Raw genomic sequence first — 27,886 nt, 5'->3', positions numbered from 1 at the left:
TTAGTAGAGATCGGGTTTCACCATGTTGGTCAGGCTGGTCTCGAACTCCTGACCTCAGGTGATCCACCCACCCCGGCCACTCAAAGTGCTGGGATTACAGGCGTGAGCCACAGCACCCAGCCTATTATTAAGCCAAGGCTGACTTCTCGATTGTTTATTCCACGTATAGGAGCCCCTTGAAGGCATCTGAGAGTTTACACCACAGGCTGTGTTTGAGCACGGGGCTCTGTCTGGGTGGGCCAGATGGAGGTCAGCGACGTGAGGGAGCTGGGTACACTGGGAGCTGCCCAGAGGTCTGGCGGGAAAGCAAGAGGCAGGGGCTGTACCAAGGACGGGCCAGAGGCAGAGGAAGCTGTGCTGCAAGTTCCCAGGGTGGGCGGTGACCTCTGATTGATAACCTGACCCCAAACAGAAACCTGGATGGTGCCCTGACTGCTGTCTCTGCTGCTGTCCTCTTCCTAGGATGGGGGCCGGGGGCATCAGATGCACCTTCCCTCCTCCGTCCCAACCCAGGGCCTCCAGCTACCCTCCCCCTGGCCTCACTCTGCAGAGGAGCCTCTAATAACCCGTCCACCTCATCTCTCCTTCACCCCTTGCCCACTCTGGCCCTTCCGTCCTTTCCTGAGGCCAAGAAGTGGGAGCAGGAGGGAAGTGAGGGAGGCTCCACCACCGACCTTGGAGTGTGGAGCTGACAGGTCCACCGAGCTGTGCCAGGCCTGAGGCTCCTTTGTGGTCAGGCAGTGGGCAACACCAAGCCAGGCCTCTTCACAGAGAATGCCGAGGATGGGGCAGGAGGGTGCCCGGGGAGCCACACCACGGGGGAGCCTGACGGTGCTCTGGGCGGCCCACTGCCTGGGGCAGGGGAGACAACCCCATCCTCAGGCCTCCTGGGAAAGCAGCACCAGGCACACAGCCAAGCACAAAAGACGCCTTTATTGGTGCCCAGATCTAAAGGGCAGGATGGGCTGGTGTGAAGATGACGTGGAAGATGATGGTGCTTCCCCTCTTCCCCTGGGAGTCAGCCTCTTCCCCTCCAGCACGGGGCCTAGGATGGGGGGCTCTAGACTCAGACCCCCACAGCCCAGGGCAGGGGAAGGGTCTTGAGCTGGGTCGTGTTTCCCTCCTGGGCCAATCACAGAGGCAACAGTGGGAGTCCTGGGGAGGGGCGTGGCTGGCGTGGGGGTGGGGCCTGGAGCCCTCAATGCAGCACCCTGCAAACCCCAGGGGCAGCCCCCGAACCTGTGCCCGGCCCTGCAGGGTCAGCTAAGGCACAGTGGCTGGGTCCTGTCCTGCCGGAGGCCAGAGCAGTCCCGGGGACCTGGCCCTCTCAGGACGTGCGGCTGGGAGAACACAGCTACTTCTTCCGCCGGGCGGTCCGAGAACTGCTGGAGCAGGGGTTGGGGGCTGGGGTGGCCTGTTCGGAGGCAGCTCCAGAGTCTTTCTGGGGGGCTGGGCTTCGCTTCTCCCTGCTGGCTGATGCCAGCGGGGAGGACCGGAGAGAACAGGGTGCTAGCAGGGCCTGCACGACTCTGACAGCCCCCACGGCCATAAGGAGCCCCCAGAGCAAGGCAGGGGCCTCCAGGGGAGAGAGCTGAGTGCGAGTCCAGTGGAGGACCTGGGCCAGGGTGCTGTTGGCGCTGCGGGTGCGAGGTGGGCTTTTGTCCTGTGGGAGGGAGGTTGGGGAAGTGCTTATTGGGTTCACCCCGGGAGGCTGGGGTCACCCCTGCCACCTCCCCCAGCCTGGCTGACACCCCCTTACCTGTAGCCCAAACTGCCTGAGCAGCATCTCCAGCGTGGGGTCCCCCAGGGACACGGATGGGAAGAACTCCTCCACCCACTGGCGCCGCCACCACTGGCTGCAGCGGGACCTGATGTTCAGAGGCTGGCGGCACCCTGGGCTCCACACTCCCCGCCCCCCCCCGGTGCCCGGCCTTACCCCTGCTCCCCGGGCTCCACGCCCCACCAGGTGCCCGGCCTTACCCCTGCTCCCCAGGCTGGGAGAACCAGTACTTGTAGCGCTGGGCTCGGACGTAGGTGGGCGGCTGCTTGTGGAAGGGATACCTGGCCACTTGGCTCTGGACGAGGCGGATCACTGCAGCGAGAGGGGTCAGCGTGGCCCCCGCAGTACCCTCCCTTCCCCTCCCACCCCGCTCCACCCCTCCCCAGCCCGCTCCACACCTGGCTCCTTGCCCTGCAGCAGGCGCAAGACCAGGCTCGTGAACCATGGGCTGTGCGTGTGCGGGCCCAGGGCTGCAAACCACATTTGCCAGTCCAGGCGTGGCTGGTGGGGCACCACAACTGGGGGCGGCCGGCTCAGGTTCCCAGGCTTGTACATGAACTCGATCTCCTGCCAGGCAGGCCGAGGTCAGCTGGGCCAGCTGACCTGGGCCCCACCCCGCCCACCCTGGGAGGGCTCACCGTCCAGTGGTGGCCATCGTAGCTGCCCTCCAGCACCACCTCAGGCCGCCCACCAAGCCCGGTCATGCGGCGGAAGAGGCCGTAGGAGTTGGCCAGCTGCAGGTGCTCCACGGCGCCAAACAGGCGGTGAGCCCCAGTCCAGAGGCGCCCGTGGGTCCCGGGCTCCACGTAGGAGTACGGCACCTGGAGGCAGGTGGGAGGTTCTCAGGGCTGCCCTGCCCCTGGCCCGCCCCCCAGCCCTGCAGCGCTACCCACCAGGCTGATCAGGAACAAGACCACAGTCGCAGTGCCCACAAGGGACAGTTGAACTGCAGCACTGAGCTTCCGTAGCCAGCCCCGTACCTGGGTCCACCTGTGGGCAGGGACCCAAGGTCATCAGGCCAGCCCTGCACACCTGTGCCCCCTCCCTGCTTCCTGGGCCATGTACCTCCAGAGGGCACTCAGCAGCTCCCAGACCAGGGAGGCCACACCCAGCCACACGGTGGGCAGCGTCAGTGTCTTCAGCCACTGAGAAAACTGGTGGAAGGTGAAAGCTGGTGGAGGAGGGGGGTGTGAGGACTGGTCCGCCCCTGCCCTCTGGCCCCCCCAAATCGGCACTCACTGGTTCTGGAGTGGACGGTGCGCTGCTGCCAGTCAACCTCCAGGCCAAAATAGTGCACGGTGCCATAGGCCAGAAGCCCGTAGACGGCTAGTTCCAGCAGCAGCGACAGGGTGGCCAGCAGGGCTTTGGGCCAGGCTGTGGGGCAGGACAGTCATGGGTCAGCAGAGGGTCCCCAACCAGGGGGCTGGGGTGCAGCTAGAGTGGGAGTCCCGTGGGGGTGTTGGAGGGGAGAACCCCTGGGAGGGCAGGGGGCTGGGGACAGCGGGCCCAGGACAAGTGACACGCACAGGTGGCCGTCTTCTTGCGGCTGCCGTGGCCAGGCTCAGCAGCCAGGTGCTGGTCGTCTAGCAGCGCAGTGGTAAGCACCAGCGTCATCAGGTTGAAGAAGTTGTAGTTGCCAGTGATGATAATCAGGACCTGCAGCAGCACCTGGGGGCGGCCCGCTCTCAGTGCTCCCAGAGACTGACGCCTGGCCCCGTGGCAGGCACCCACCTCCACCCTGCGGGGTGCAACCCTCTGCTACAAGGCCTTCCCAACAGCGGTTGACAGCTGTCCCCGGGAGCCACCCTGTCCCCAACAGGGCATGATGAGCAGCGCTGAAGGCCGAGCCCTCTCTGCCTCTGACAGCTGCAGCCCTCACCCACCTGTGAGTAGAAGGCAGCCAAGCGCAAGCGTCGAATGGGGGCGAAGAACAGGGGCGGCACGGCGATCTCAATTAGGAAGGTGGCCACCACGCTGAGCTTGTGCAGCCAGACGGGCAGGTGGTGTGCGAACCAGGCGGCGGGCGTGGGCAGGCACTGGGTCTCGTAGTGGTAGGTGAGGGCTGCAGGCGAGGGCAGGAGTCAGGGCTGGCCGAGCCCCCAGACTACCCCAGGTCCAGGCTGGGCCCCTCACCAGTGAGCCCCCACCACGTGGGGCAGCGGCTGGTCAGCTTGACCACGCCTGAGGCGAACATGAGGCGGAACAGCAGCCAGCGCACCAGCCAGAAGGGAAGGTCTTCGTGGGGCAGGGCCCCTGCCTGCCCGCCCTGGGGGGCCTGCTTGCGGTGGGAGGCTGGCCTCAGCGGGGCCACCAGCACGGCCAGGAAGCCAGTCTCTAGCAGTAGGGAGTCCCTATGGGGAGAGCAAATGGCACCAAGAGCCCCTCCCCACACAGCTGCTTCCCTCAGCGAGTCCTCCCAGGAGGGGCAGAGCCCTCCCCCACCCCCCACCCAGCCTCCCACAGCCCCAGGCCCAGCGGTCACTCACCACTGGAAATAAAGGAACACCTGGCCCACCTGCAGAGAGAGGGGCTGTCAGGGTGTGCCTGTGGACTCAGGTAAGGCAGAGGCGGGGGTGGGTGGCGGGGGGTGGGGATGGAGTGAGCTGGTCACAGGGGTCCCACTTGCCTGGCAGGCCGACAGGTAGGCGGCCCAAAGCAGCAGGTAGATGATGGGGTGGCGCAGTGGGCTCAGCAGCAGGGCCCCCAGGGCCAGTAGTGCGCCCAGCAGGCTCAGCAGCTCCAGGCCCTGGGCCGTGTCCAGCCCCAGTCTCGGCGCTTCCCACAGCAGCGTCGGGGTCTCCCACAGCTGCTGCCAGCGCCCCTTTCCCTGCGGCCGCAGCGTCCTCCTTGCAGGTAGGATGCCCTCGGGGCCATACAGGCCTGCGGGAGGGCACGTCAGGACCAGGCCCTGGACAGCCCTTGCAGACTAGACTACCTCTGAGTCAGGGCCTGCAGACCCCTCAGCCTAGGTCAGAGCATGCGGATACCTCCAACCCTAGGTCAGGGTCCGCAGTCCCTCCAGAGACCGTCCCCCAGGTCAGGACCTGTCAAAATCCCGTCCTAGGGCTAGAGGCCTGCTCAACTAACTGGGTCAGGGTCTCCCAACCAGCAGAGCCCATTGCCCTCTTCCAGGTCTCAGCCCGATCTCCTACCTGCCCCACCAGGTCTGGGAGGAAGCCTCTCTCCCACCTCTCTCAGACTTCTGTCCCCCACCCCAGGTCAGAGTCCAGAGCCTTAAGGGAACGGATCACCGCACATCTTCCTACCCCCACAGCGGCCTGCAGGACACGAACCGCCGCCCTCTACCCCACGCCAAGGCCTGGCTCTCACTCCCAACCCCAGACTGCGTGAGTGCCGGGCACAGAGAAAAGAGGACATAGGGTCCCGCGCCGAGGCTGGGGGTGTCCCACCCTGGGTGCCTTCACCTGGGATCTGCGTGTAGAGGGAAGCGAAGGCAAACATGAAGACGGCCGCCACGCCCTGGAGGAAGAGCCGCCGCGGGATCTGGGAGACCGCCATGTCCGCTACGCGGCCCGCTAGAGCAGGGACCGCCCTCCGCGTCCGCCCGCCCGCGGCAGCTCCGCCCCTCCCCGCCCGCGGCAGCCCCAGGCCCCGCCTCCTCCACAGCCCCGCCCACCCAACCCGCGGCAGCCCCAGGCCCCGCCCCGCCCCGCCGGCGGCAGCTCCAGGTCCGCCTTACCACCCCCGCCCGCCGGACCCGCGGCCCCACGTCCCCACGTCCCCACGCCTCAGGTCCGCAGCCCCAGGCCCCGCCCCGCCCGACCCACGGCGGCCCCAAAAGCCCGCTCGTCCAAACCGGTGGCAGCCCAAAGCTCCGCCCACCGCCCGCAGGCTTCGGCCCCTGGGCCGGACCCCGCCCTGCGACTCTTCCGGTGCGCTCCTGCCGCGCGGTGCGGGGGTTCGCTTCTCTGGCTTTGGCCAACGTTACGTCATAGACATGCGCGCGACGCCGCTCCTACGCATTTTCCTGGGCGGGAACAGCAAAATGGCGCCAGAACTAGTGGCGGGCTGAGGACGCCGTACTCCTCGGAAGGCAGCCCTGCGGTCCCTTTGCCGCCCGTTCCCTCCCGGACATGGAGGACGTGGAGGCGCGCTTCGCCCACCTCTTGCAGCCCATCCGCGACCTCACCAAGAACTGGGAGGTGGACGTGGCGGCCCAGCTGGGCGAGTATCTGGAAGAGGTGAGGGCGGCGGGGGAGTGACGCGGGATGGCCCGGCGGGTGGGGCTGCGGGGCGGGGGCTCCGGGCCCGGGGCTGTGGGCGCCCCACCGCCTCCACGCCTATGGCCATCTGGCGCTCTGGCCGCGCTGGTCCTCGGGCTCCCTGCTTCTTTTCAAACTCCATCTCTGCCTCCCCAAATCATCCCTTGTTGGATTAGCGTGGATCTGTCATTGCAGGTCTCTACCCGTCAGCGAGCCGTGAATGATTGAGTGGGTGGTGACCAGCCGTTTCTCTAAAGTAGTGGAATAGACTAGAAAGCATTATTGCTTTTGTTGCAGTTATTGCGAGCATGCGTGTGTGTTTGAGAGGTCTGGATCACGATGTCAGAGGGATTTTTTATCTTGGATTTTCAAACCAATTTCAAACTATTGCCATGCTCCATCCTGTTGGTGATTAGCGCTTCTTCCATGTTTGACAGCCCTGTCTAGACCTCTGTTAAGCTGTCTGCTCCATATCTGCACTTCGTTGTTACTCCTTAGCCCAGCTCAGTCTGGCGTCCCCGACACTTAAATGTTTCTTGTCTTGATCAACAGTGATCTCCATCCTACCAAATCCCAAGGGACATACTCAAATCAGCATTTGTTGGACTGGCCACTCCTTCCTTTTTGAAACATGGTGGTAGGATTTTTTTTTCCTATTTCATTTCCTGCTTTTTCTTTTCTATCCAGTCTCTAAGTGACAGGGCGTGGGTCATCTTCTGATGCATTTCCCCTGAACAGTGTCATTTATTTCTATGATTTTAAATATTGCCTGTATTAAGACAACTACCAGATCTGCAGCTCCATCCCAGATCTTTTCTCCAAATCTACTGTACATATCCAGCTGCTCTCTTGACATCTACTGGGTGTCATGTAAACATCTCATTTAACATATTTAAAGTGGAACTCTTCATTTTTCTGCTTAAACCCCAGCTTTTCCCATCTCGGAACATGGCACCACTGTTCAACCAAAGGCAAAAGCTAAATGTGGCTATAGTGAAGCCCCACGCTTAACGCCCAGTTCACCCATGAATTCCATCAGTTATACCACCAGAATATCACTTGAATTCATCTGTTCTCCATTTTATTTGGTCTAGGCCACCATTGTCTCTGGCCTGGATTTGTGTAAAACCTTCCTATTTGGGTTCCCTTATCCCCGTTTTTGTCCCGTCCAATTCGTGCTCCAACCAGCAGCAAGTGTGACCCTTAAAAATTAAAATCTGGCCACAGCACTGTTTTCTGCCTAAAACCCCTCAGTGGCTTTCCATTATCCTCAGAATAAAACCCAAATTTCCTCCTCTGAACCTGGCTCTGCTCCCCATTTTAACCTCATTTTGGGCTGTTTTGTATCTTGTTCTTTTGAACCAGTCAACCTATGGCCCCCCAAACTTTTTCTTGGTGGAAGGTCTTCGTGCTTTCTGCCCCTACTTGGGAATGTTCTTTTTTGTGTTTATTTACTTATTTATTTATTTTGAGACGGAGTCTCGCTCTGAGACGGAAGTGCAGTAGTGCAATCTCAGCTCACTGCAAGCTCCGCCTCCTGGGTTCACGCCATTCTGCCTCAGCCTCTGGGGTAGCTGGGACTACAGGCGCCCGCCACCACGCCCAGCTAATTTTTTTGTATTTTTAGTAGAGACAGGGTTTCACTGTGTTAGCCAGGATGGTCTCGATCTCCTGACCTCGTGATCCGCCCGCCTCGGCCTCCCAAAGTGCTGGGATTACAGGCGTGAGCCACCGCGCCTGGCCTCTTTTTTGTTTTTAAATAAAGAGAGACTTCATATGGTAAGGAAAAGGAGAAAAAAAATGAGAGAGGAGGATCTTACTGTGTTGCCCAGGCTGGTCTCAACCTGCTGTGCTCAAGCAGTTCTCCTGCCTCAGCTTCTCAGGTAGCTGGGACTATAACTGTACACCACCACACCTGGCTGGGAATATTCTTTTAATGACTGAGTCTGTTTTGTTTTCTTTTTTTTTTTTTTTTTTTTGAGATGGAGTCTTGCTCTGTTGCCCAGGCTGGAGTGCAGTGGCAGAATCTTGGCTCACAGCAACCTCCGCCTCCCAGGTTCAAGCAATCCTCCTGCCTCAGCCTCCCGAGTAGCTGGGATTACAGGCATGCACCACCACGTCCAGCTAATTTTTGTATTTTTAGTAGAGATGGGTTTTGCCACATTGGCCAGGCTGGTCTCAAACTCCTGACCTCAGGTGATCCACCCAGCTCTGCCTCTTTCCAGAGTGCTGGGATTACAGACATGAGCCACCACGCCTGGCTGACTGAGTCCTTTTCATTCTTAAGGTCTTAGTGTAAATGTCAGCTGACCACCCTATCTAAAATAGTCCTCTCCATCTCAGCATCTTATATACTTTAGAATGTTTATCATAAGCCATTTAAAAAATTTTTTTTTTTTTTTTTTTTTTTTTAGACAGAGTCTCACTCTGTTGCCCAGGCTGGAGTGCAGTGGCGCGATCTCAGCTCACTGCAAGCTCTGCCTCCTGGGTTCACGCCATTTTCCTGCCTCAGCCTCCCGAGTAGCTGGGACTACGGGCACCTGCCACCACACCCGGCTAATTTTTTGTATTTTTAGTAGAGACGGGGTTTCACCGTGTTGGCCAGGATGGTCTCGATCTCCTGACCTCGTGATCCGCCCTTGTTGGCGTCCCAAAGTGCTGGGATTGCAGGCATGAGCCACTGTGCCCGGCCAAAAAAATTTTTATTTATTTATATGTTTATGTTTCTGAGACGGAGTCTCACTCTGTCACCCAGGCTGGAGTGCAGTGGTGCAATCTCGGCTCGCTGCAGCGTCCACTTTCTGGGTTCAAGCAGTTCTCCTGCCTCAGCCTCTTGAGTAGTCGGGATTACAGGTGCCTGCCACCACGCCTGGCTAATTTTTTTTTTTTTTTTTTTTTGAGACAGAGCCTTGCTCTGTGGCCCAAGCTGGAGTGCAGTGGCGCAATCTCAGCTCACTGCAAGCTCTGTCTCCTGGGTTCACGCCATTCTCCTGCTTCAGCCTCCTCAGTAGCTGGGATTACAGGCACCCGCCACCATGCCCAGCTAATTTTTTTGTATTTTTTAGTAGAGACAGGGTTTCACCGTGTTAGCCAGGATGGTCTCGATCTCCTGACCTCGTGATCTATCCGCCTTGGACTCCTAAAGTGCTGGGATTACAGGCATGAGCCACCGTGCCTGGCCCCAGCTAATTTTTGTATTTTTAGTAGAGATGGGGTTTCACCATGTTGGCCAGGCTGGTCTCGAACTCCTGACCTCGTGATCTGCCCACCTCATCCTTCCAAAGTGTTGGGATTGCAGGTGTGAGCCACTGCGCCTGGCCACAAGCCATTCTTCAACTCCTTTACCTGTTTGTGGCCTGTCTCCACCCTAGAATGTGAATTCCGCCAGGACAGGGACCATGCTTATGCCCTCTTTTGTCTGCTTAATAGAGTGCCTGGCACATAGGTGTGGACGTTAAAGTGTTTGTTAAATGCACATGTGATCTGATAACCAAACTTCTCTGCTCTGATGCATAGTTGGCTGAGAAAATACAGGGAACTGTGCTGGGCAAAGCTCCTGTGGATTCAGGTTTTCACATCAAGCAAGGTCCATGGGGATACCTGTTCACTTGGTAAATCTCTTTCCTGGCTTGGTCAGCTCCCTTCCTGCTTTCTTATGTCTGCTCTTCCAAACCTCTGCTGCTTGAAGTCCTGATTTCCTGGTTTCTAGTATTATCTTTTTCCTTCTTTCATTTTCCACACACTACCATGATGTTCTTTTTCTTTTTTTTGTCTTTTTTTTTTTGGTTTTAGATAGGGTCTTGCCCTATTGCCCAGGCTAGAGTGCAGTGGTGCAATCATGGCTCACTGCAGCCTTGACCTCCCAGGCTCAAGTGATCCTCCCATCTCCCAAGTAGCTGGGACTGCAGGCACGTGCCACCGCACCTGGCTAATTTTTTGTATTTTTGGTAGAGATGGGGTGTCACTGTGTTGCCCAGGCTGTTCTCAAACTCCCAAGCTCAAGTGATCCACCTGCCTTGGCCTCCCAGAGTGCTGGGATTATAGGTGTGAGCCATTGCACTGGCCAGAATGTTCTTATAATACTGTCATGATCCTACCCTCTTTTATCCATTTATTTATTCATTGTTGTTGTGAATTGTGTGCCAAGAACCATGTTAAACTTTGAAAAAATAGTGCCAAGCAAAGCAAATGATAATCCCACTATGGTAGGACTTCCACTGTCATGGGAAGACGGGTCCAAGAGAGTAACCACATGGAGGTGTAATAAATATGCATTTGGTGTTTACTTGTGTTAAACACCTGTTTTATGTGCTTTACACATAAAAATGCAGAGTCCTCACAAAAACCCTGTTAGTGGAAGTGTTAGAGATGTGCCCTGAGTGATAGTGGTTAGTGGCAGATCAGAATCCATCCTCCACCGCTGCGTGTGACTTTGTGTAGTCAGAAACTGATGGCCAGGCGGCCGGGCGTGGTGGCTCACGCTTGTAATCCCAGCACTTAGGGAGGCCGAGGCGGGCGGATCACGAGGTCAGGAGATCGAGACCACGGTGAAACCCCTCTCTACTAAAAATACACAAAAAAAATGAGCCGGGTGTGGTGGCGGGTGCCTGTAGTCCCAGCCAGTCGGAGGCTGAGGCAGGAGAATGGCGTGAACCCGGGAGGCGGAGCTTGCAGTGAGCCGAGATTGCGCCACTGCACTCCAGCCTGGGCGACAGAGCGAGACTCCGTCAAAAAAAAAAAAAAAAAAAAAAAAAAAAAAAGAAACTGATGGACAGGCATGGTGGCTCACGCCTGTAATCCTAGCACTTTGGGAGGCCGAGGCAGGCGGATCATTTGAGGTCAGGAGTTGGAGACGAGCCTGACCAACGTGGCGAAAACCTGTCTCTACTAAAAATACAAAAAAAAATTAGCCGGGTATGGTGGTGCATGCCTGTAGTCCCAGTTACTTGGGAGGCTGAGGCAGGAAAATCACTTAAACCTGGGAGGCAGGGGTTGCAGTGAGCCGAGATTGCGCCACTGCACTCCAGCCTGGACAACAGAGTGAGACTCTGTCTCAAAACAAAAACCAACCAACCAACCAAAAAAAAAAACACCAGAAACTTACAAGGGATTTGAAAGAAAATGTATGGTCCTATGGAGAGTTTGGGGGACTTTGTTTGTTTGGGATGAAAGCAGTTACTCAATTATGGTAAGCTAAAGAATGTTTAGCTCCGGTTGGAGGAAACCTGGTGTTGGAAGGATTGGAGTTTTTACAAAAATTAGCCGGGCGCCTATAATCCCAGCTACTCAGGAAGCTTAGGCAGGGAGAATTACTTGAACCCAGGAGGCGGAGGTTGCAGTGAGCTGAGATTGCGCCCCTGCATTCCAGCTTGGGCGACAGAGTGCGACTCCGTCTCAAACAAAACAAAACAAAATGGAAGGTTCCGAGTTGGGAGCATAGAGCAGAGGAGGGCAGGCGGCTGGAGAGGGAGGCTGGCCAGCATTGGAGGCCTCCCTCTGGCTCCGTTTAGGATTTTGGGTTTTTCCTGCCACTCTTAGGAAAAACCCAAAATCCTAAACAAAGGCACTGAGCAGAGTGTGGAGAGTGGACAGGAGGGGAGCAAAGGGCAGGAGGAGCCCTGTCAGTGCAGAGGCAAAAGGGGAGGTGGTGGAGCCAGAATGGGGGTGACTGTGGAGAGGAACCCCTGGGTTTCTGGGCAGGTGGGTATCTGGAGTTCATTGTGGATGCATTCAGTATGAATCTTGGTGAAGGCATCCAATCTTGGTGAAGACATCCAAGCGATGTTTGAAGAAGGCAGCTGAACATGTGGGTTTGGGCTCAGATGGCAGGTTCAACCTGGGGAAGTGAGAAGACAAGTGAAGCCCGGTGGTGTCTTGGGAGCGGGCAAGCTGGCCAGGCTGTGCGTCATTGGAGAGAAGGGCCACGTCTGCAGCTTGGCTTCCAGGCTGCCATCTCCTCCACGTTCTCTTCTTTCTGGCCCAGCTCTTCAGGTCCTGAACACCCCCGGGGTCCTCACACTGTGTAGACGACCATGCTGCTGTTTCCTCTCCCTCCTAGATCTGACAAACACCCTGTATCCTTCAAGAGCTAATGGAAGTGACTCCCCTTGGGGATGGCCTCCCAGCCTCTCCCCCTCCTTCGTGCCACCATGGTGCCTGAAATCTTGCCTGTCCCCAGCACGCGCCATGCTTTGGCCAGGTTTAGATCATGCTCATTTTCCTGAAGAGATGTGTCCAGTCTCTGCTAGCTGCCTTCACGTTCCCTTCATCTGTTTGGTGAGCCTCTGCGTTTTTCAGGCTTAGCTTTGACATCTATGCATGTGTTCATCAAATATTTACTGGACACCAGTGTCAGGCACTGAACAGAAAGCTGGAATTACACTCTTGCTGCTCACACGGTTCACTAAGGGACACGATCACACTAACAGAGCCGCATGGAGGCCCCAGGAATGGAGGGCTCTGAAAAAGAGTTTGCACGGGGACGGTTGGGGGTCGGTGGGAGGCCCCAGGAATGGAGGGCTCTGAAAAAGAGTTTGCACGGGGACAGTTGGGGGTCGGTGTTCCACGCAGATGGAAATGCAAAACTGAAGAGCTGGAAAGACACCTGTGGGCTTCAAAGTGTCGTTTGTGGCTGGGCACGGTGGTGCATGCCTGTGATCCCAGTGCTTTGGGAGGCTGAGGCAGGAGGATCGCTGGAGGCCAGGAGTTTGAGACCAACCTGGGCAACATAGAGAAACCCTGTCTCTACAAAAACATTTTTTTTTTTGAGACGGAGTCTCATTCTGTTGCCCAGGCTGGAGTGCAGTGGCGCGATCTTGGCTTACTGCAAGCTCCGCCTCCTGGATTCATGCCATTCTCCTGCCTCAGCCTCCCAAGTAGCTGGGACTACAGGTGCCTGCCACCACGCTCGGCTAATTTTTTGCATTTTTAGTAGAGACGGGGTTTCACCGTGTTAGCCAGGATGGTCTCGATCTCCTGACCTCATGATCTGCCCGTCTCAGCCTCCCAAAGTGCTGGGATTACAGGTGTGAGCCACTGCACCCGGCCTTTTTTTTTTTTTTTTTTAAAGTGTCATTTGCTGAGAAGGAATACAGGAGATGAGCCAGCATTGGGGAAGATCTTGGGTTAAGTATAGAAGTAAAGTGTTTGGGGACATCTGAATGTACTCTGTGGACAGCTATGAATGCAGCCCCAGAGCTAAGGAGAGAGAGCTGGTCAGGATGGGTTTGGGGCTCATTGGCTCATGATTGGCAGCTTGGGCATGGGATGAAGGAATGTGCATGGCGGGGGGGTGCGTGGGAAGAAGAGAGGCTGAGGGTGGAGTGCCTGGTACACTGACGTTTAAGGGGTGACAGAGGAGCCGGGGCTCCAGGAGGCTGAGGGGGCAGAGGAACGGTGACGACTCACCCGTAACCGATTCCTGAGTTCTCTGCTCAGAGGATGTATACCTCAGCATTTTGTCTCTGCCTTTCCTACCCCTGAGGTTCCCTTTTCTTCTCTGCATCAGGGGTCTTCCTGCTGGAGTCTGTCAGCCTCTGGCGCCTTGTGGAGGGAGCCGCTGTGCTTCCCTGGTTGTTTGTAGACAGTGTGCCCTGGGGGCCTTCCATTTCCAAACAGGTTTTTGTTATAGGAAGTAGGGGAAACACAGAGACCTGTCTCCCCCGAAATACCAGGGACAACCGGCGAACCCACAGCAGAGCTAGAGCTGCCCGTCTCAGGACCAAAGATGGGTGGGGCTTCCCTGGAAGAAGCGAGTGCAGACTGAGCCTTGGATTCCCCCTGCCCTTGTGTTGTTTCTTGCAGCTGGATCAGATCTGCATTTCTTTTGACGAAGGCAAGACCACAATGAACTTCATTGAGGCAGCGTTGTTGATCCAGGGCTCTGCCTGCGTCTACAGTAAGAAGGTGGGCCCTGCTTGACGCTGGTCTTGGCATTTTGGTGGCCAGTGGGACCGCAGTCAGCTTTCCTTCTGGGGCAGGCGCAGTGGTCGTCCCGTCTGTGACCTACCTCCCTCTCTCCTCAGGTCTCAGCCAATTCCTCAGCACCTTCCAACACCAAGAACAATTTTTAATTTAAAATCGCACAGCCAGGCAGGGAGGGTCTTGTGTGCTGTTGGGCACAGCCCAGGGTGCCACATGCACCCACCTTCCCCTTCCCGTACTTGTGGGTGCTTCATTGTCAGCACCTAGAAAATCCACAACCACCACCCTCACGGTGGGGCCTCTGTTCTGTGGAGGAGAAGGACAGGAAGTGAGTGAAGGGCTCTGTCCTGCAGGCCCTGTGGCGGCAGGAGCTGGGACAGGGCGGGGCCAGGACAGGAGGAGGGGCTTGGGGTGATGCTTGTGGGAGCACATGGGCGGAGGAGCAGCAGGGCTGCAGGCCATCGGCAGAGTGGGTGCCAAGCACGAGGGGCCTCGCCACCAAGGGCCGTGTGAGGTACACTGTGGGTACCACAGTGCCGTCAAGGTCACATGTTGAGAAGGCCACGCTCGCGGCTGCGTGGACCATGGCGGGCAGAGATGTGGGTGGCCTCAGCTGGTAAAGTAACTCTCATGAGATTCCTGGTTTGATTTGAGAATTATTTTTGGAACCAAAATTGGTGGTTTCTTGTACTGGAGGTTTGGTGGTGGCCAGGCCTTGTGGAGGGCACCGATGGATAGCTGGGAAGGCCTTGGGGGTGGGCCCCTCCTTTCTGGGTCCTCACTGCCTGCATCTGGTCACCAGGTGGAATACCTCTACTCACTCGTCTACCAGGCCCTTGATTTCATCTCTGGAAAGAGGTGAGTTCTGCAGCCACTCACTGTGCTGCCCTGCATGTGGCCAGGGAGGCCCCTGCAGCTCCTGGGATGCCCATGGGATGTGCTTCTCTCTCAGGCGGGCCAAGCAGCTCTCTTCGGTGCAGGAGGACAGGGCCAATGGGGTTGCCAGCTCTGGGGTCTCCCAGGAGGCAGAGAATGAGGTGAGTTTCTTGGGCATGTGGCCCCGCCCACTGTGTGTTTGCGTGGGCTCCGCCGCCACGAGCTCTGTCTCCCTCCAGTTCCTGTCGCTGGATGACTTCCCCGACTCCCGGGCTAACGTGGATCTCAAGAGTGATCAGGCGCCCAGTGTGAGTCCTGGCCTGGCCCGTCTTAGGTTGGGGTGGGGTCAGCACTTTCCCTGGGGCTGTGTTGAGCTGATGGGGTGTGGGGAGGTGTCACTGCCCCATGTGGGTTCTGTTCTCCACTGGAGTGGAAGGATGCCTGGCTCACCCACCCTCGGCCTCCACGCAGGAGGTCCTCATCATCCCCCTCCTGCCCATGGCCCTGGTGGCCCCTGACGAAATGGAGAAGAACAACAATCCCCTGTACAGGTAGGGATCTGAGCCCAGCGATGGGGAGGGAGGCCTGCCTGGGAAGGGTCTCTACAGCAGGCGTGTTTTCGCCAGCACAGCCGTCAGGGTGAGGTCCTGGCCAGCCGGAAGGATTTCAGGATGAACACGTGCGTTCCCCACCCCAGAGGGGCCTTCATGTTGGAGCCAGAGGGCATGTCCCCCATGGAGCCAGCAGGCGTTTCCCCCATGCCAGGGACCCAGAAGGGTGAGGGCTTGGATGCGGGGGGCTTGGTGGGAAGGAAGGAAGGGAGGGTCTTCTGGTTGGACTCTCGTGGGGTGCCCTGTGCTTGCCACCTCTGGTCTTGGGAGCTCCCTCTCTCTGGGTGCCCGCTCTAGTCTAGACAGGTTGGCTGGTGCTTGTCCCACCCGTCTGCTGTGCCTTGATTACAAGTTAACGTGGTCTTAGTGCCAGAGACCTGGTGCCTGGCTCAGGGCCCTGCTGTCTGCCCCCAGCCCAAGGCCTGGAGTCTGCTCGGCTCTGCCCTTCTGCTGGCCCCTTGGAGAGGCTTGTTGAACACCGGGCAGGGACCATCTTGGAGAGGGGCTGGGCTGACCTTGTCCAATCCATGTCTCTCCCAGACGCCGGGAGGACTGAGGAGCAGCCAATGGAAGTTTCCGTGTGCAGGAGCCCTGTCCCAGCACTCGGCTCCTCCCAGGAGCCAGGTGAGAAGAGAGCTCCCCGGTGGGACTGGCAGGGCAGCTAAAGAGGGGACCAGGGAGGCAGCACTCGGTGGACAGGGCTCCAAGGGGCTGCTCTCAGCTGCCAGCCTCGTGCCCCTTCTGTGGCCTGTGGGAGTGAGGCCTCGCCCCAGGGAAGCAGCCACAGCCCCCGTCCTTACCTGAGCCTCAGCCCGTCTTGGTTCACTGACTGCCCTCCTGGGTCTCCTCTCTGGAGAGATGTGGATGGCTGCCATTTCAAGAGGAACATTTACTAAGAAATAAAATGAAGCAAGCAGAGCACAGAGCACAGGAGCACGACGAGGACGGCGCAAGGCACCCGCCGAATCCTCTGGGCTCCGTGACTAAAGCTGAGGGAGGAAGTAGCCATCAGGGTCCCTTTGGTGCTGTCTGGTCTCGACACTCCTTGGAGCTGATCACTCTCTTGCTCCCTGCCCAGGCCCCTCTCCAGAAAGCCCGATGCCCCTGGGCGGGGGTGAGGACGAGGATGCAGAGGAGGCAGTAGAGCTTCCTGAGGCCTCGGCCCCCAAGGCCGCTCTGGAGCCCAAGGAGCTCAGGAGCCCGCAGCAGGTGGGACCCACATGGAGGCCTGCAGAGCCCGAGCTGTGAACTGGCAACCCTGGCTCTGGGGCTGAGTCACCTTGCACAGGAGGACAGTGGTATGGCCTTGGCCCCAGACCATTGGTCTGGGGCAGAAGCCCACCCATCTTGCAGCCCGTCCTGCAACCAGCCCTTTTGAACAGCAGCTTCTGTGTTCCTCCCCTCTCTGAGCAGAACTGATGCTCCTCAGAGTAGTGGGCTGGCGTCCGAGGGTTTGAACCCCGTCGAGCTCACAGCGACCTGGGAGGGCCGCTGGTCGCCAAGGCGCCTCTCTGCAGTCGGGCTGGTAGGAGGGGGTGTCTGGAGCCCATTGCTGCCTCCCTCAACCCCCAGGGTCAACTGTACCCAGCCAAGAGCCAAGAAATCCTTCCTTTTTATTCATTAAAACAAAATCAACCAGATGCATACAGAGGAAATGTTAACGTTTCTTCACTCTAGTTGGTAGATGACAGGGATGTTTGTCATATTCTATTCATTTTTCCTAGTTTTGAAGAAGAGTACCCCATGACCACTGTTTGTGTTTTTTGTTTGTTTTTTGAGATGGAGTCTTGCCCTGTCACCCAGGCTGGAGTGCAGTGGCGCTATCTTGGTTCACTGCAAGCTCTGCCTCCCAGGTTCATGCCATTCTCCTGCCGCAGCCTCCCGAGTAGCTGGGACTACAGGCGCCCACCACCACGCCCAGCTAGTTTTTTGTATTTTTAGTAGAGACGGGGTTTCATGGTGTTGGCCAGGACGGTCTCGATCTCTTGACCTCGTGATCTGCCCGTGTCAGCCTCCCAAAGCGCTGGGATTACAGGCATGAGCCATTGTGTCTGGCCCCTGTAGGTTTTTTTTTTTTTGTACAGAGTCTTGTTCTTTTGCCCAGGCTGGAGTACAGTGGTGTGATCTTGGCTCACTGCAACCTCTGCCTCCTGGGTTCAAGTGATTCTCATGCCTCAGCCTCCCGAGTAGGTGGGATTACAGGTGTGCGCCACCACACCCGGCTGATTTTTTTTGTATTTTTAGTAGAGGCGGGATTTCACCATTTTGGCCAGGCTGGTCTCAAACTCTTGACCTCAGGTGATCTGCCCGCCTTGGCCTCCCAAAGCGCCGGGATTACAGGCGTGAGCCACCACGCCCGGCCCTTGTAGGGTTCTTGATGTTGACCCAAGGTGGAGTTCCTGGGGTACCCAGAGCCTTGAGTGGAGAAAGGGGAGAAGTGGGGACCCTGTGACTGTCTTTGCAGAGTGCTGCCCTCCCCAGGAGGTACATGCTGCGGGAGCGAGAGGGGGCCCCAGAGCCTGCATCCTGTGTGAAGGTAGGAGTGTTAGGGCCCTGACCCCCGGCAGGGAGGGATGGGCGGATTCGAGGACTGGCTGCCTCCCCATCATGCTCTTGCTCCTGCTGGCCTGTGGTGTTCCTGGCCTGTGGCCCGTTGCACTTGCTCTCTTAAAGACCCCCTCATGCGACTCTGGGCTCCCACCCTCCCTCTAGTGTTCCCCTCTGTGATCCAGGATTTGAGTGTGGTCGGCTCTGCCCCAGGCTGTCACTGCACTTGTTGCCTGGGCTTTGGGAAGGCGGCTGTGCACCCCTACTCCTCCCCTGGGAAGGCGGCTGCGCACCCCTACTCCTCCCCTGGGAAGGCGGCTGTGCACCCCTACTCCTCCCCTGGGAGGGCGGCTGTGCACCCCTACTCCTCCCCTGGGAGGGCGGCTGTGCACCCCTACTCCTCCCCTGGGAAGGCGGCTGTGCACCCCTACTCCTCCTTTGGGAAGGCGGCTGTGCACCCCCTACTCCTCCCCTGGGAAGGCGGCTGTGCACCCCCTACTCCTCCTTTGGGAGGGCGGCTGTGCACCCCTACTCCTCCCCTGGGAGGGCGGCTGTGCACCCCCTACTCCTCCTTTGGGAGGGCGGCTGTGCACCCCTACTCCTCCTTTGGGAGGGCGGCTGTGCACCCCCTACTCCTCCTTTGGGAGGGCGGCTGTGCACCCCTACTCCTTTGGGAGGGTGGCTGTGCACCCCTACTCCTTTGGGAGGGTGGCTGTGCACCCCCCTACTCCTCCCCTGGGAAGGCGGCTGTGCACCCCCTACTTCTTTGGGAGGGACGGCTCTGCACCCCCTACTTCTCCAGCGCCTTCTTGTGCTCTGTGCCCAGGAGACTCCAGACCCCTGGCAGAGCCTGGACCCCTTTGACTCCCTGGAGTCTAAGCCCTTCAAGAAAGGTAATTGGGCGGAAGGTACCTCCACTCAGGTACCCTTGGCTGGGTTTCCTGGGGCATGAGGTAGGGGAGTGGGAGTGGGCTTTGCACCCTGATCCCCCAGTGGCGCTAAGACATTCCCTGTCTGCCCCCAGGTAGGCCTTACTCTGTGCCCCCCTGTGTGGAGGAGGCTCTGGGACAGAAGCGCAAGAGGAAGGGTGCTGCCAAGCTGCAGGACTTCCACCAGTGGTACCTGGCTGCCTGTGAGTGGGTGTGGTGTGCACTCCAGACCCCTGGGAGCTGGGGGCTGGGCCAGGGCCCGTGGAGGAGGATCAGTGCCTTTTTCCCAATGCTGTGGGCAGCTCTTGGCCTGGCTGGTGCTGAGCCTGTTCTTTCACAGATGCTGACCATGCTGACAGCAGGAGGCTTCGGCAAAAGGGTCCGTCCTTTGCAGGTGAGGCTGAAGTCCTGAGGGAAGACAGTTTTACTCTCCTTCCCCTATCTCTACCCCCCCACCTGATGTCACCCAAAGCCTTGGGTGGACTGGCACGGGGCCTGGGAAGGACAAGGGAGCCCTCACAAGGCCTTTGTCTGCAGACATGGAGGTCCTGTACTGGACACACGTGAAGGAGCAGTTGGAAACTCTCCGGAAGCTGCAGAGGAGGGAGGTAAGTCCCAGCTGGTCAGCTGTGATCTAGGACCCCGTGGCGGCCCTGATGGGAGGTGACAGTGCCCCTCACAGATGCTTTCTCTGGACAGGTGGCTGAGCAGTGGCTGCAGCCTGCAGAGGAGGACCACCTGGAGGATTCCCTGGAAGACCTGGGGGCAGCAGGTGGGTGCCTGCCAGGGGGTGGGGTGGGGCTTGGCACCTGCTGACTAGCTGCCTGTGTGCTGTTCACTCTCCCACCTCCCAGCAGATGACTTTCTAGAGCCTGAGGAGTATGTGGAGCCTGAGGGAGCAGACCCCAGGGAAGTTGCTGACCTTGGTAGGTGGGCAGCGAGCTAGGAGTGCTGAGGGGCCACTGGAGCTGGGGGCAGGGGAGAGTGTGGCCCCTCAGCTGCCCAGCTCACAGCTACCCCTTCCCAGACGCAGTGCCGATGTCCCTGAGCTACGAGGAGCTGGTCCGAAGGAATGTGGTAGGCCTGGATTAGAGGGGGACGGGGAGGGGAGGGGATAGGTGCGAGGCGCCCAGGCCCCTGCCTGGGAGGCAGTAGCTCCTGCTGATCCTCCCCTAGGAGCTCTTCATCACCACCTCCCAGAAGTTTGTCCAGGAGACAGAGCTGAGCCAGCGCATCAGGGACTGGGAGGACACAGTGCAGCCTCTGCTCCAGGAGCAGGTGAGGCGGGGCCGCTGGGAAGCAGAGCTGTGTGCCGCGGGTCTGTCGGGGCCTTGTCTCTCTCCGCAGCCAACATGCCCCTCCCCTGTGCAGGAGCAGCACGTGCCCTTCAACATCCACACCTACGGGGACCAGCTGGTCTCACGGTTCCCCCAGCTCAATGAGTGGTGTTCCTTTGCGGAGCTGGTGGCTGGGCAGCCGGCCTTCGAGGTGTGTCGCTCCATGCTGGCCTCCCTGCAGCTGGTGAGTAGCCTGGGATACGTGGGAGGGGGTGACGGTCCCCAGACCCTGCTGATGCCCCACCCCTGCAGGCCAATGACTACACAGTGGAGATCACCCAGCAGCCTGGGCTGGAGACAGCCGTGGACACCATGTCCCTGAGACTGCTCACGCACCAGCGAGCCCACAAGCGCTTCCAGACCTACGCTGCCCCCTCCATGGCCCAGCCCTGAGTGGGGAGCACCAAGGCAGGGGTGGGGAATGTGTACTGAGGAGCCGTGTGTCTGCTTCTGGCTGGCCCGGCCTAATAAAGCAGTGTTGCCATCTCATCTTCCCCCTAAAGACCCTTTTATGTACACCTGCGCAGAGAAGAGGGCTGCCTGGCCTCCCTGGGCTGCTGGTACAGATCACACACGCAGATTAAACACACCCCGTTTAATGATGGGGCCCAGGCTGCAGCGGGTCAGGACAGGACACTGCGGAAAGCCGCCATGTGCTGCCGCACACTGTCTGAGATCTGCTCAGCTGACCTGCTCCGGCCATAGTAATCCGTGAAGAGGCCATCAGGGTTGAGCAGGTAGATGGCAATGGAGTGGTCCACGATGTAGTCCTGGTCCTCATCCTTGGGGCCGGCACTGTAGTACACGCGGTAACTGTGACTAGCCTGGGCAACCTGTTCGGTGGAGCCGGTCAGACCCAACAGTCTCGGGTGGAAGTCCTGGACGTAGCGGGCCATGGCTTCAACGTCGTCCCGCTCAGGGTCCACGGTGATGAAGACGGGCTGCACTGGAGGCAAACCAGGCTCTGCTTCCAGCTGCCGCACCACCTGCACCAGCTTCTCCAGCTCGTCTGGGCAGATGTCAGGGCAGTGGGTGAAGCCAAAGTACATCAGCACCCACTGGCCCCGGAAGTCAGCCTTGCGGCGAGCCTGGCCTCTGTGGTCCAGCAGGTGGAAGTCACCCTGGCCCACAGCTGCCTGGCGCAGAGCTTCTGTTCGCTTTTGCTGCTGCAGCCTCTCCTTCTCAGCCCTCAGGGCCAGCCAGGCCCCACCGAGTCCAGCCCCAACCAGGGCTGTGATCAGCAGCCGGGTTCGGAGCCCAGGGCCCTGGGGCTGGCCCTGCCCACCTGTCTCTGCAGGGCCCTGCCTTGACAAAAGCCAAGACCTCAGATGCAGGGCCTGGCCTCCCAGGGTCCCAGGGAGGACTGGGGGCTTGAACTGAGAGAGCCTGTGCCAAGCCGTGGGGCTCCGAGTCAGCAGCAGCATGGATCTGATGCTCCTGGAAACAAGCACAGGCGTCAGGAGCCAGAAGGGAGGGCCCAGGACAGTGCCCGGGCTGCCCCTGCGACTCTGGAGACCAGCCACCCATCCGAAGGACCCAGCCCACGTTCAGGCTTAACAGGCGTTTGCAGCTGCTCACCTGAGTGCAGAACTCCACCTCCACCAAACATCCACACCTGGGCAACCACACCTATCACTTCTGTCCTCTACCTGGGATCGCCAGCCTGTCACCACACCCTGCCCTGCACCTGCACCTCAGCAAGGTGAACCTCTTGCTGACTGAAAGCATTCCAAGTGCATGCCTTGTCTGGACTCCTAACCACGTTATCTATTTGCAATAAACCCATTTCTTGAAAGGAGGTGGGTAACTCTGGCTTGCAATCCCCAAGAGCAACTGATTCCAACACTTTCCTGTTACCTCGAGCCATTTCAACCAACCGTGGCCTTCCTCCACACTCCCAGCAGAAAACCTGCACGACCTACCCCCGGAGCTCGGACTCTGCCCGCCGGCTGTATTTAACCTCTCCTGGCAGAGACTCACGACACTTTTTTTTTTTTTTTTTTTTTTTTTTGAGACGGAGTCTTGCTCTGTCACCCAGGCTGGAGTGCAGTGGCGCGATCTCGGCTCACTGCAAGCTCCGCCTCCCGGGTTCACGCCATTCTCCTGCCTCAGCCTCTCCGAGTAGCTGGGACTACAGGCGCCCGCCACCACGCCCGGCTAATTTTTTTTTTGTATTTTTAGTAGAGACTGGGTTTCACCGTGGTCTCGATCTCCTGACCTCGTGATCCGCCCGCCTCGGCCTCTCAAAGTTCTGGGATTACAAGCGTAAACCACCGCGCCCGGCCAACTCACGACACTTCTGCCCGCCACAAAACCCCACCCTCCTCACAACCAGGCTTGCCAGCAGCTCCTCCGGGCTTACAGCCGACGCCCGGCCTTTGCGTTGGTGACCTTTGCGCCTTTCCCACGGGCCCCCCCAGAAGGTTTGCTAGGTGGAGGTCTCAGGACTCCCCGTCACTGCCCCCCTCCTGCTGAGGGCACCCTCCCGAGGACTCACTGCACCCCTGGCCCGGGCGGTTCTGGGTTTGTCCCCTCCCAACCAAATGCAGCGCCCTCGTGGCCAGAAAGGTCCCAGGACCACTCGAAGCGCCGTGCGAGCGCGTTATAACTGTGCTTGGCTGCGAGAACACCGGTGCCTGCTGGGAGCCGCTCCCGGGCGCCCCAGCCTCGCTCCGGCCTCCAGTGCGCCCTGGGGTGTACCCCGCCAGGCCCGCGCAGTAGCCGGAGCTGGGAAACTACCCCGGAGTCCAGCGAGTCCCCAGGGCTACCTCCTCCCCTCCTGGCCCCGGCGTCCGCACCTCGCGGCGGGGCCGCGCGTCAGTGGACCAGGCCCGAGAGGAAGCGCCGACCGCCAGCTCCCTGCGCTCCGCACCGCCGGGGGAAAGCGCGGGCGCCACACGCTCGCAGCCAGGGCGCAGGCGTCCCCGGAGCTGCGCATGCGCAGACGGGCGCAGCCGCTGACAGGCTCTCAGCGCGTGCGCGGAAGGCGGAGCCCGCCGGAGGTCACGTGTTCGCCGAGACGGCCCCGCCTCCGCTACCCTCTATCCCTCCGCTCCCTCCCCGGCGCGCCAGGCACTGACAAGGTTTCGCGGCAAAGGAGCTTTATTGCTGCGGCGGCAGAACAAGCTCTGCGAAGGGCGAGGGGGCGGCGAATGGCGCGCGGTCGGAGAGTACGAGCGCCTCCTGCAGGGCGCGACGCTGCGGGCCGCTGAGTGCGGGGCCGTCCCGGTGCACGCGGAGCCAGGGCGTCCCTGCGGAGTGAGGGGCGGTCAGAGGCCGCGCGGCCGGAGCTGGGCGAGGGTGCGGGGCCGGCGGGGCGGGGGCGGGGGCAGCGCTCACCACTGCGCAGCCTCTGACCCACGTCGACCAGCAGCTCGGCGCCCACCCCCAGGCGGAGCGGCTCCCCAGCGCGGCTGCGCCCGGCCCCGAGCTCGTGCAGCACCAGCGCCAGCGGCAGCGCCCGGACCAGCTCCACGGTGCCTGCGGGGAGAGGGGCTGAGAGGCGCGGGCTCGGGAAGGGGCGGGGCATCGGGAAGGGAAGGGGATCGCGGAGGCGGAATGACGGGGACTCCCCCGACCCTCACCATCCGCGGGCGCCAGCAGCTCCTCCTGCTCCCGGGCGCGAGGCAGCAGCTGCCGGCGCTCTGCTGGGCTTCCGGAGCACAGGGCTCGGGCCAGACCGGGATCCACGCCCTGCGCCGCCAGCATCCGCTCGAAGCGGCCAAGGGCCGAGCCGTCGTCCAGCGCCGCCGCCACCCGGGCAGCGCCCTGGGCCTGAGTCCCCGCGTGTCCGCTGAGCCAGAGCAGGGCGCCCCCTGCGGGCGGGGACGGGGCTTAGGCGCGGCCGGGTCGGGGCGGTCCCAGCGGGAAGCCCCCCCCCCCGCCGCCTCCACTCTCCTGCACCCCGTCCCCCTCACCGAGCGTGGTGACCAGGTCCCTTAAGTCTGGCGGGCCTGCGCCGTCCATGCAGAGCAGCGCCTCCTCCACCTCCAGGGAGTGGCCCACGCAGCGGCCCAGGGGCTTGTCCATGGCGGTCAGCGCTGCCGCGACCCGAAGTCCTAGGCTGGCTCCCACACCAACCTGCGGAGAGGACGCTCAGCGTGGACCCCCCCCATGGCGGAGCCTCCTGCAGCCGGTTCTTTGTCGAACTCCAGCCTCTGCTGCACCCTGGGTTGCCAGCCCCCCAGGATGAAGTCAGGGAAGGATTGGGGTGGGGAACAGAAACGAGTGAAGTGCGACACCTCGCCATGGGGCCAGGAGGAACTTGTACTTGGTCCGGGGGAGGGACGCCCCAGAGGGCTTGCCCAGGCCGGGCCAGCCTGGACCTCTGAAGTCACAGCAGGTTGGGGAGCCGTGAAGGAGGGAGGGGCTTCGGGCAGAAGAGGGTGGGACTGGGTTAGGCAGGATTGCTGAGTGGAGGGAGGCAGTGGGGACGGGAGGGGTGAAGGGTAGGCTGGGCCCGCATCAAGACGCTTTCCCAGGGAGAGGCCACACCACTCACCAGCGTCTTTGCCAGCTCCCGGGCCTGCTCCTGGTTGGGGAAGACGGCGGCCCCTCCGAACTTAACGTCCACCACCAGAGCGGACAGCCCCTCCACGAGCTTCTTACTGAGGATGGAGGCTTTGGGGGAGGCAGAGGAGGTTGAAGACACTGGAGAACCTGGAGCTTCCTAGGAGACTTGGGGGATGCCGACTTTGGGGTCAGGGGCCCTGATCATTGAGGGTCAAATCTCTTATTAGGGGGGTGGCAGCACCTGGTGGGTTGAGTATCAGGCCACCCCAAATGGTGGTGGTCAGGCATCTTGTGATGGGGGTAGGGGGGCACACGGTCAGGTGACAGGTAACTCCTAACGAGAGGCCCCTGACTGAGTTTGGAGGTCAGAGGCCTGTAACATGCAGAAGCAGGCCATGGAGTCAGGTCACCTGTGATGAGTGGCAGGCTGTCCACGGTGGCTGTCACGTCTCTGGCTGCATATAGGATTCCGTCTGCAGGGACCAGCTGCTCACTCTGACCCACGATACAGCAGCCCGCCTGCTCCAGCAGCACTTGCATCTGGTCAGACAGACATCCCCTATCCTCAGTGACTTCTGGTAAATGACTTAGCAGCTTTTTTTTTTTTTTCTGAGAAGAGTCTTGCCCTGTTACCCAGGCTGGAGTGCAGTTGGCACAATTTCGGCTCATTGCGACCTCCGCCTCCTGGGCTTAAGTGATCCTCCCACCTCAGCTTCCCAGTAGCTGGGACTACAGGTGCGCACCACCACACGCGGCTTTTTTTTCTTTTTTTGTAGAGATCAAGTTTCACTACTATTACCCAGGCTGATCTCCAACTGGGCTCAAGCGATCCTCCCTCCCCTGCCTTCCAGAGTGCTGGGACAGGGTCTCACTCTGTTGCCCAGGCTAGAGTGCAGTGGCATCGTCACGGCTCACTGCAGCCTAGACCTCCCAGGCTCAGGTGATCCTCCTGCCTCAGCCTCCTGAGTAGCTGGAACCACATGCCTGCACCACCACATGCAGCTAATTATTTTGTATAGATGGGGTTTTGCCATGTTATCCAGGCTGGTTTTGAACTCTTGGGTTCGAGGGATCTGCCCTCCTCGGCCTCCCCAAGTGCTAGGACTACAGGTGTGAGCCACCATGCCCCACCAGCCATCTGTAATTTTGACCAACTTCCCGTTTTATGATCCTGATCAATGTTCCACTGATGATTTTGGCCCAGGCCCAATGACTCATGAGTAACCTTGACCAGTATCCTCATTAGTGACCCTAATGATCCACCAGTGATTCTTTAGTGATTCTGGCCAGGGTCTCCATCAACCTGGATCAATGACTGATCCATGGCCCCCCGTACCTGCTCTGGGCTCTGGATGACATTGAATCCATTAATAGACTCCAGCTTATCCAAGGTGCCTCCTGTGTGCCCCAGACCACGTCCGCTGATCATTGGCACCTGGTGGTCGGGGATGCTGAGTAGTACCCTGCACAGTAGCCCTCTCCCCACCTCCATGCATCCCTTCACCTTCCCTGGCTAGGAGTGCAGCTGGTTTTAGAAAGTATTTAAGCAGCTATAGGGGCGCCCAGCTGGTGAGGGAAGGGAAAGGAAGTGTCAGTAGGGGAGGAGGTTGGTACCCGTCCCTGGGGAAACAAGGCTTGGGGCAGAGGGAGAGAAGTCCACCGCTCCTCCCTTGGGGGAGCTGTCTGGAGACCCAAGGGGAAAGGGATCTGAATTCCATCAGTGGATCTTTTTCCTGCTCCAAGGGGCCTGCTCTGGAGCCGGAGGGGCCCCAAGCTCTGTGCTGGGGAGCGGGGTGGGGAGAAGCCTGGGTACAGTCTTGGAGGCGTTGGGCCAGGCTTGAGGTTGGGAGCTGCCTGTGGATGGACTGGTTGCTGCATGTGCGGTCATAGGCTCCCGTCTGGAAAGGAGGTGGTTTCTAACCTTGCAGCCACACGCCGCCAGGGCAGGTGCGAGGACCAGGCTGACCTTGTCACCCACACCCCCTGTGGAATGCTTGTCCACAAGCTGCTGGCGCCAGGCCTCTGGCCACTCCAGCTGCTGCCCCGACTGGGCCAGGGCCTGGGTCAGCACCGAGGTCTCCTGCAGATCCATGCCCCGAAGTCGGATGGCCATCAGCATGGCCCCTGGTATGTGAGGGTTCGCGTGAGGGTGGCAGCCCACAGCGGCGGGGCACCCTGGGGCCGGTGCTGGTAGTGGGGCACCGTCGCACCCCCAGGGACCCAAAGTCTCTCGGGCGGACCTCCCAGTCGGGGTCAGGAACGCCCAACCCTCCCCACGCACCGATCTGTGCGCCCTGCGCGCTCCCGTTCACCACAGCGGCCACGAAGCCCCTGATGTCCGCTTCGCTCAGGCGGCCTCCGTCTCGCTTCATGCGGATCAGCTCCGGGAGCTGCTTGGGCTCTGGCGAAGGGTCGGGAAGTCCCTGGCTCCCTTCCCCGGAGAAGTCACCAGGCGCGGGTGGGGCCCCGGTTCCCGGGGTCATCGAGGCCGCCATCGCTCCGGGCCTGCGGGGATGCCTGACACGTCCGGGGTCTGCGGCCTCCCGGCGTCGGTGTCTGAGCCACGTGCTCCTGTCCCGACCCGTTTCCCGTGTCTCCAGTGTCCGCCCCTCGGTCCCGTGTCTGTGTCGCCCTTGTCCGTGTCTGGCTCCCGCTTCCCCGCCTCGCGACTTGAGCCCCGCCCGTACCTGCTCAGGGCGGCTGCCCTCGCCCGCCTGCTCCGAATCCCAGCCCAGGTACCCGGCCTCGCCCGCGGGTCGGGACCGTAGGGTTCGCACACAGCGGTCCACTGCGGGCGGCGGGGCGGCGGCACCCCAGGACAGCAGGCGGGTGGGGCCGCCTGGAGGGCGGGGCTCGGCAGTCGCCGCCCCCGGGAAGCCTTGCACGCCGCGCCCCGGCCGATCCCCCGGTGCCCCCGGACACGCGGGACTTCCGGGCCGTCGGGGCCCGGGGCTGTCGGCGGGGGTGATCACTGGCCGATCCCGCCTGGCGTGAGTCTCGGGCGTCTGTGGCTCCCCAGAGTCCCCCTCCCGCCCTCGGTGGGGTCTCGATGTTCGGACGCGGCGCAGCGCTGGGGTCCCGGCCTCGCCCGACGCTCGGGCCCCGCCCCGCTGGGTTCGGAGTTGGGACACGGCCCCGGTTCTGGCTC

At 60.2% G+C, this 27,886-nt stretch overlaps 4 protein-coding genes across 17 annotated transcripts; 1 reads left to right on the top strand and 3 right to left on the bottom strand.

The window, feature by feature from the left end:
* Positions 1-912: 912 nt before the first annotated feature.
* LMF2 (lipase maturation factor 2) lies at positions 913-5,768 on the bottom strand. Of its 3 annotated transcripts, XM_063622401.1 has the most exons (15): positions 5,598-5,768; positions 5,206-5,260; positions 4,407-4,660; positions 4,267-4,295; positions 3,914-4,131; positions 3,664-3,842; positions 3,307-3,448; positions 3,020-3,154; positions 2,846-2,951; positions 2,674-2,770; positions 2,419-2,601; positions 2,179-2,347; positions 1,981-2,092; positions 1,760-1,856; positions 913-1,663 (listed from the first exon to the last, which is right to left on the bottom strand). In XM_063622401.1, the coding sequence occupies exons 2-15, from the start codon at positions 5,240-5,242 to the stop codon at positions 1,355-1,357; spliced, it is 2,067 nt and encodes a 688-aa protein (XP_063478471.1). In that variant the 5' UTR covers positions 5,243-5,260; positions 5,598-5,768; the 3' UTR covers positions 913-1,354. The 3 variants fall into 3 exon arrangements, with proteins under 3 accessions (XP_063478471.1, XP_055107844.1, XP_063478472.1); XM_055251869.2 differs by lacking the exon at positions 5,598-5,768 and having other exon boundaries at positions 5,206-5,377; XM_063622402.1 differs by lacking the exons at positions 4,267-4,295; positions 5,598-5,768 and having other exon boundaries at positions 3,999-4,131; positions 5,206-5,379.
* NCAPH2 (non-SMC condensin II complex subunit H2) lies at positions 5,723-22,021 on the top strand. Of its 2 annotated transcripts, none has more exons than XM_055251873.2 (20): positions 5,723-5,982; positions 13,807-13,908; positions 14,729-14,784; positions 14,879-14,963; positions 15,042-15,110; positions 15,274-15,353; positions 15,434-15,579; positions 15,954-16,037; positions 16,492-16,622; positions 17,878-17,949; positions 18,787-18,853; positions 18,985-19,092; positions 19,230-19,283; positions 19,427-19,497; positions 19,589-19,661; positions 19,747-19,815; positions 19,917-19,966; positions 20,066-20,167; positions 20,261-20,410; positions 20,479-20,715. In XM_055251873.2, the coding sequence occupies exons 1-20, from the start codon at positions 5,875-5,877 to the stop codon at positions 20,617-20,619; spliced, it is 1,818 nt and encodes a 605-aa protein (XP_055107848.1). In that variant the 5' UTR covers positions 5,723-5,874; the 3' UTR covers positions 20,620-20,715. The 2 variants fall into 2 exon arrangements, with proteins under 2 accessions (XP_055107848.1, XP_055107847.1); XM_055251872.2 differs by having other exon boundaries at positions 5,733-5,982; positions 19,744-19,815; positions 20,479-22,021.
* On the bottom strand, positions 20,807-23,209 carry SCO2 (synthesis of cytochrome C oxidase 2). Of its 2 annotated transcripts, none has more exons than XM_055251883.2 (2): positions 22,995-23,209; positions 20,807-21,663 (listed from the first exon to the last, which is right to left on the bottom strand). In XM_055251883.2, exons 1-2 carry the CDS (start codon positions 23,162-23,164, stop codon positions 20,850-20,852), a joined length of 984 nt encoding a protein of 327 aa, XP_055107858.1. In that variant the 5' UTR covers positions 23,165-23,209; the 3' UTR covers positions 20,807-20,849. The 2 variants fall into 2 exon arrangements, with proteins under 2 accessions (XP_055107858.1, XP_055107859.1); XM_055251884.2 differs by having other exon boundaries at positions 23,025-23,207.
* Positions 23,210-23,245: 36 nt separating this feature from the next.
* TYMP (thymidine phosphorylase) lies at positions 23,246-27,879 on the bottom strand. 10 transcript variants are annotated; one of them, XM_055251882.2, is made up of 10 exons: positions 27,426-27,652; positions 27,020-27,255; positions 26,660-26,862; positions 26,075-26,173; positions 25,149-25,278; positions 24,728-24,846; positions 24,144-24,306; positions 23,811-24,041; positions 23,566-23,706; positions 23,311-23,477 (listed from the first exon to the last, which is right to left on the bottom strand). In XM_055251882.2, the coding sequence occupies exons 2-10, from the start codon at positions 27,231-27,233 to the stop codon at positions 23,329-23,331; spliced, it is 1,449 nt and encodes a 482-aa protein (XP_055107857.1). In that variant the 5' UTR covers positions 27,234-27,255; positions 27,426-27,652; the 3' UTR covers positions 23,311-23,328. The 10 variants fall into 10 exon arrangements, with proteins under 10 accessions (XP_063478477.1, XP_063478475.1, XP_055107857.1 ...); XM_055251880.1 differs by having other exon boundaries at positions 23,566-23,721; positions 27,020-27,243; positions 27,426-27,601; XM_055251881.2 differs by having other exon boundaries at positions 27,020-27,243; positions 27,426-27,580.
* Between the last annotated feature and the right edge of the window lie 7 nt (positions 27,880-27,886).

This window comes from Symphalangus syndactylus, chromosome 18 (genome assembly GCF_028878055.3).
Source record: "Symphalangus syndactylus isolate Jambi chromosome 18, NHGRI_mSymSyn1-v2.1_pri, whole genome shotgun sequence".
In the NCBI taxonomy this organism is placed as follows: domain Eukaryota; kingdom Metazoa; phylum Chordata; class Mammalia; order Primates; family Hylobatidae; genus Symphalangus; species Symphalangus syndactylus.
This window is presented reverse-complemented; position numbering and strand designations above follow the sequence as displayed.

Bases quoted from the DNA above. Each gene is read 5' to 3' on its own strand.
- LMF2 (XM_055251869.2), bottom strand. From the start codon at position 5,299: ATGGCGGTCTCCCAGATCCCGCGGCGGCTCTTCCTCCAGGGCGTGGCG. The intron at 3,155-3,306 runs GTGCGTGTCACT...CCTGCCCCACAG, and splicing joins CCGCAAGAAGACGGCCACCT to CCTGGCCCAAAGCCCTGCTG. The intron at 2,771-2,845 runs GTACATGGCCCA...CCCTGCCCACAG, and splicing joins CTGCTGAGTGCCCTCTGGAG to GTGGACCCAGGTACGGGGCT.
- NCAPH2 (XM_055251872.2), top strand. From the start codon at position 5,875: ATGGAGGACGTGGAGGCGCGCTTCGCCCACCTCTTGCAGCCCATCCGC. The intron at 16,038-16,491 runs GTGAGAAGAGAG...CTCCCTGCCCAG, and splicing joins CGGCTCCTCCCAGGAGCCAG to GCCCCTCTCCAGAAAGCCCG. The intron at 20,168-20,260 runs GTGAGGCGGGGC...TCCCCTGTGCAG, and splicing joins AGCCTCTGCTCCAGGAGCAG to GAGCAGCACGTGCCCTTCAA.
- SCO2 (XM_055251883.2), bottom strand. From the start codon at position 23,164: ATGCGCAGCTCCGGGGACGCCTGCGCCCTGGCTGCGAGCGTGTGGCGC. The intron at 21,664-22,994 runs GTAGCCCTGGGG...GCTTGTTTCCAG, and splicing joins CGGGGCCAGGAGGGGAGGAG to GAGCATCAGATCCATGCTGC.
- TYMP (XM_063622404.1), bottom strand. From the start codon at position 27,233: ATGGCGGCCTCGATGACCCCGGGAACCGGGGCCCCACCCGCGCCTGGT. The intron at 26,863-27,019 runs GTGCGTGGGGAG...CTCACATACCAG, and splicing joins CGCGCAGGGCGCACAGATCG to GGGCCATGCTGATGGCCATC. The intron at 24,847-25,148 runs GTGACCTGACTC...CCTCCCCCAAAG, and splicing joins CAGCCTGCCACTCATCACAG to CCTCCATCCTCAGTAAGAAG.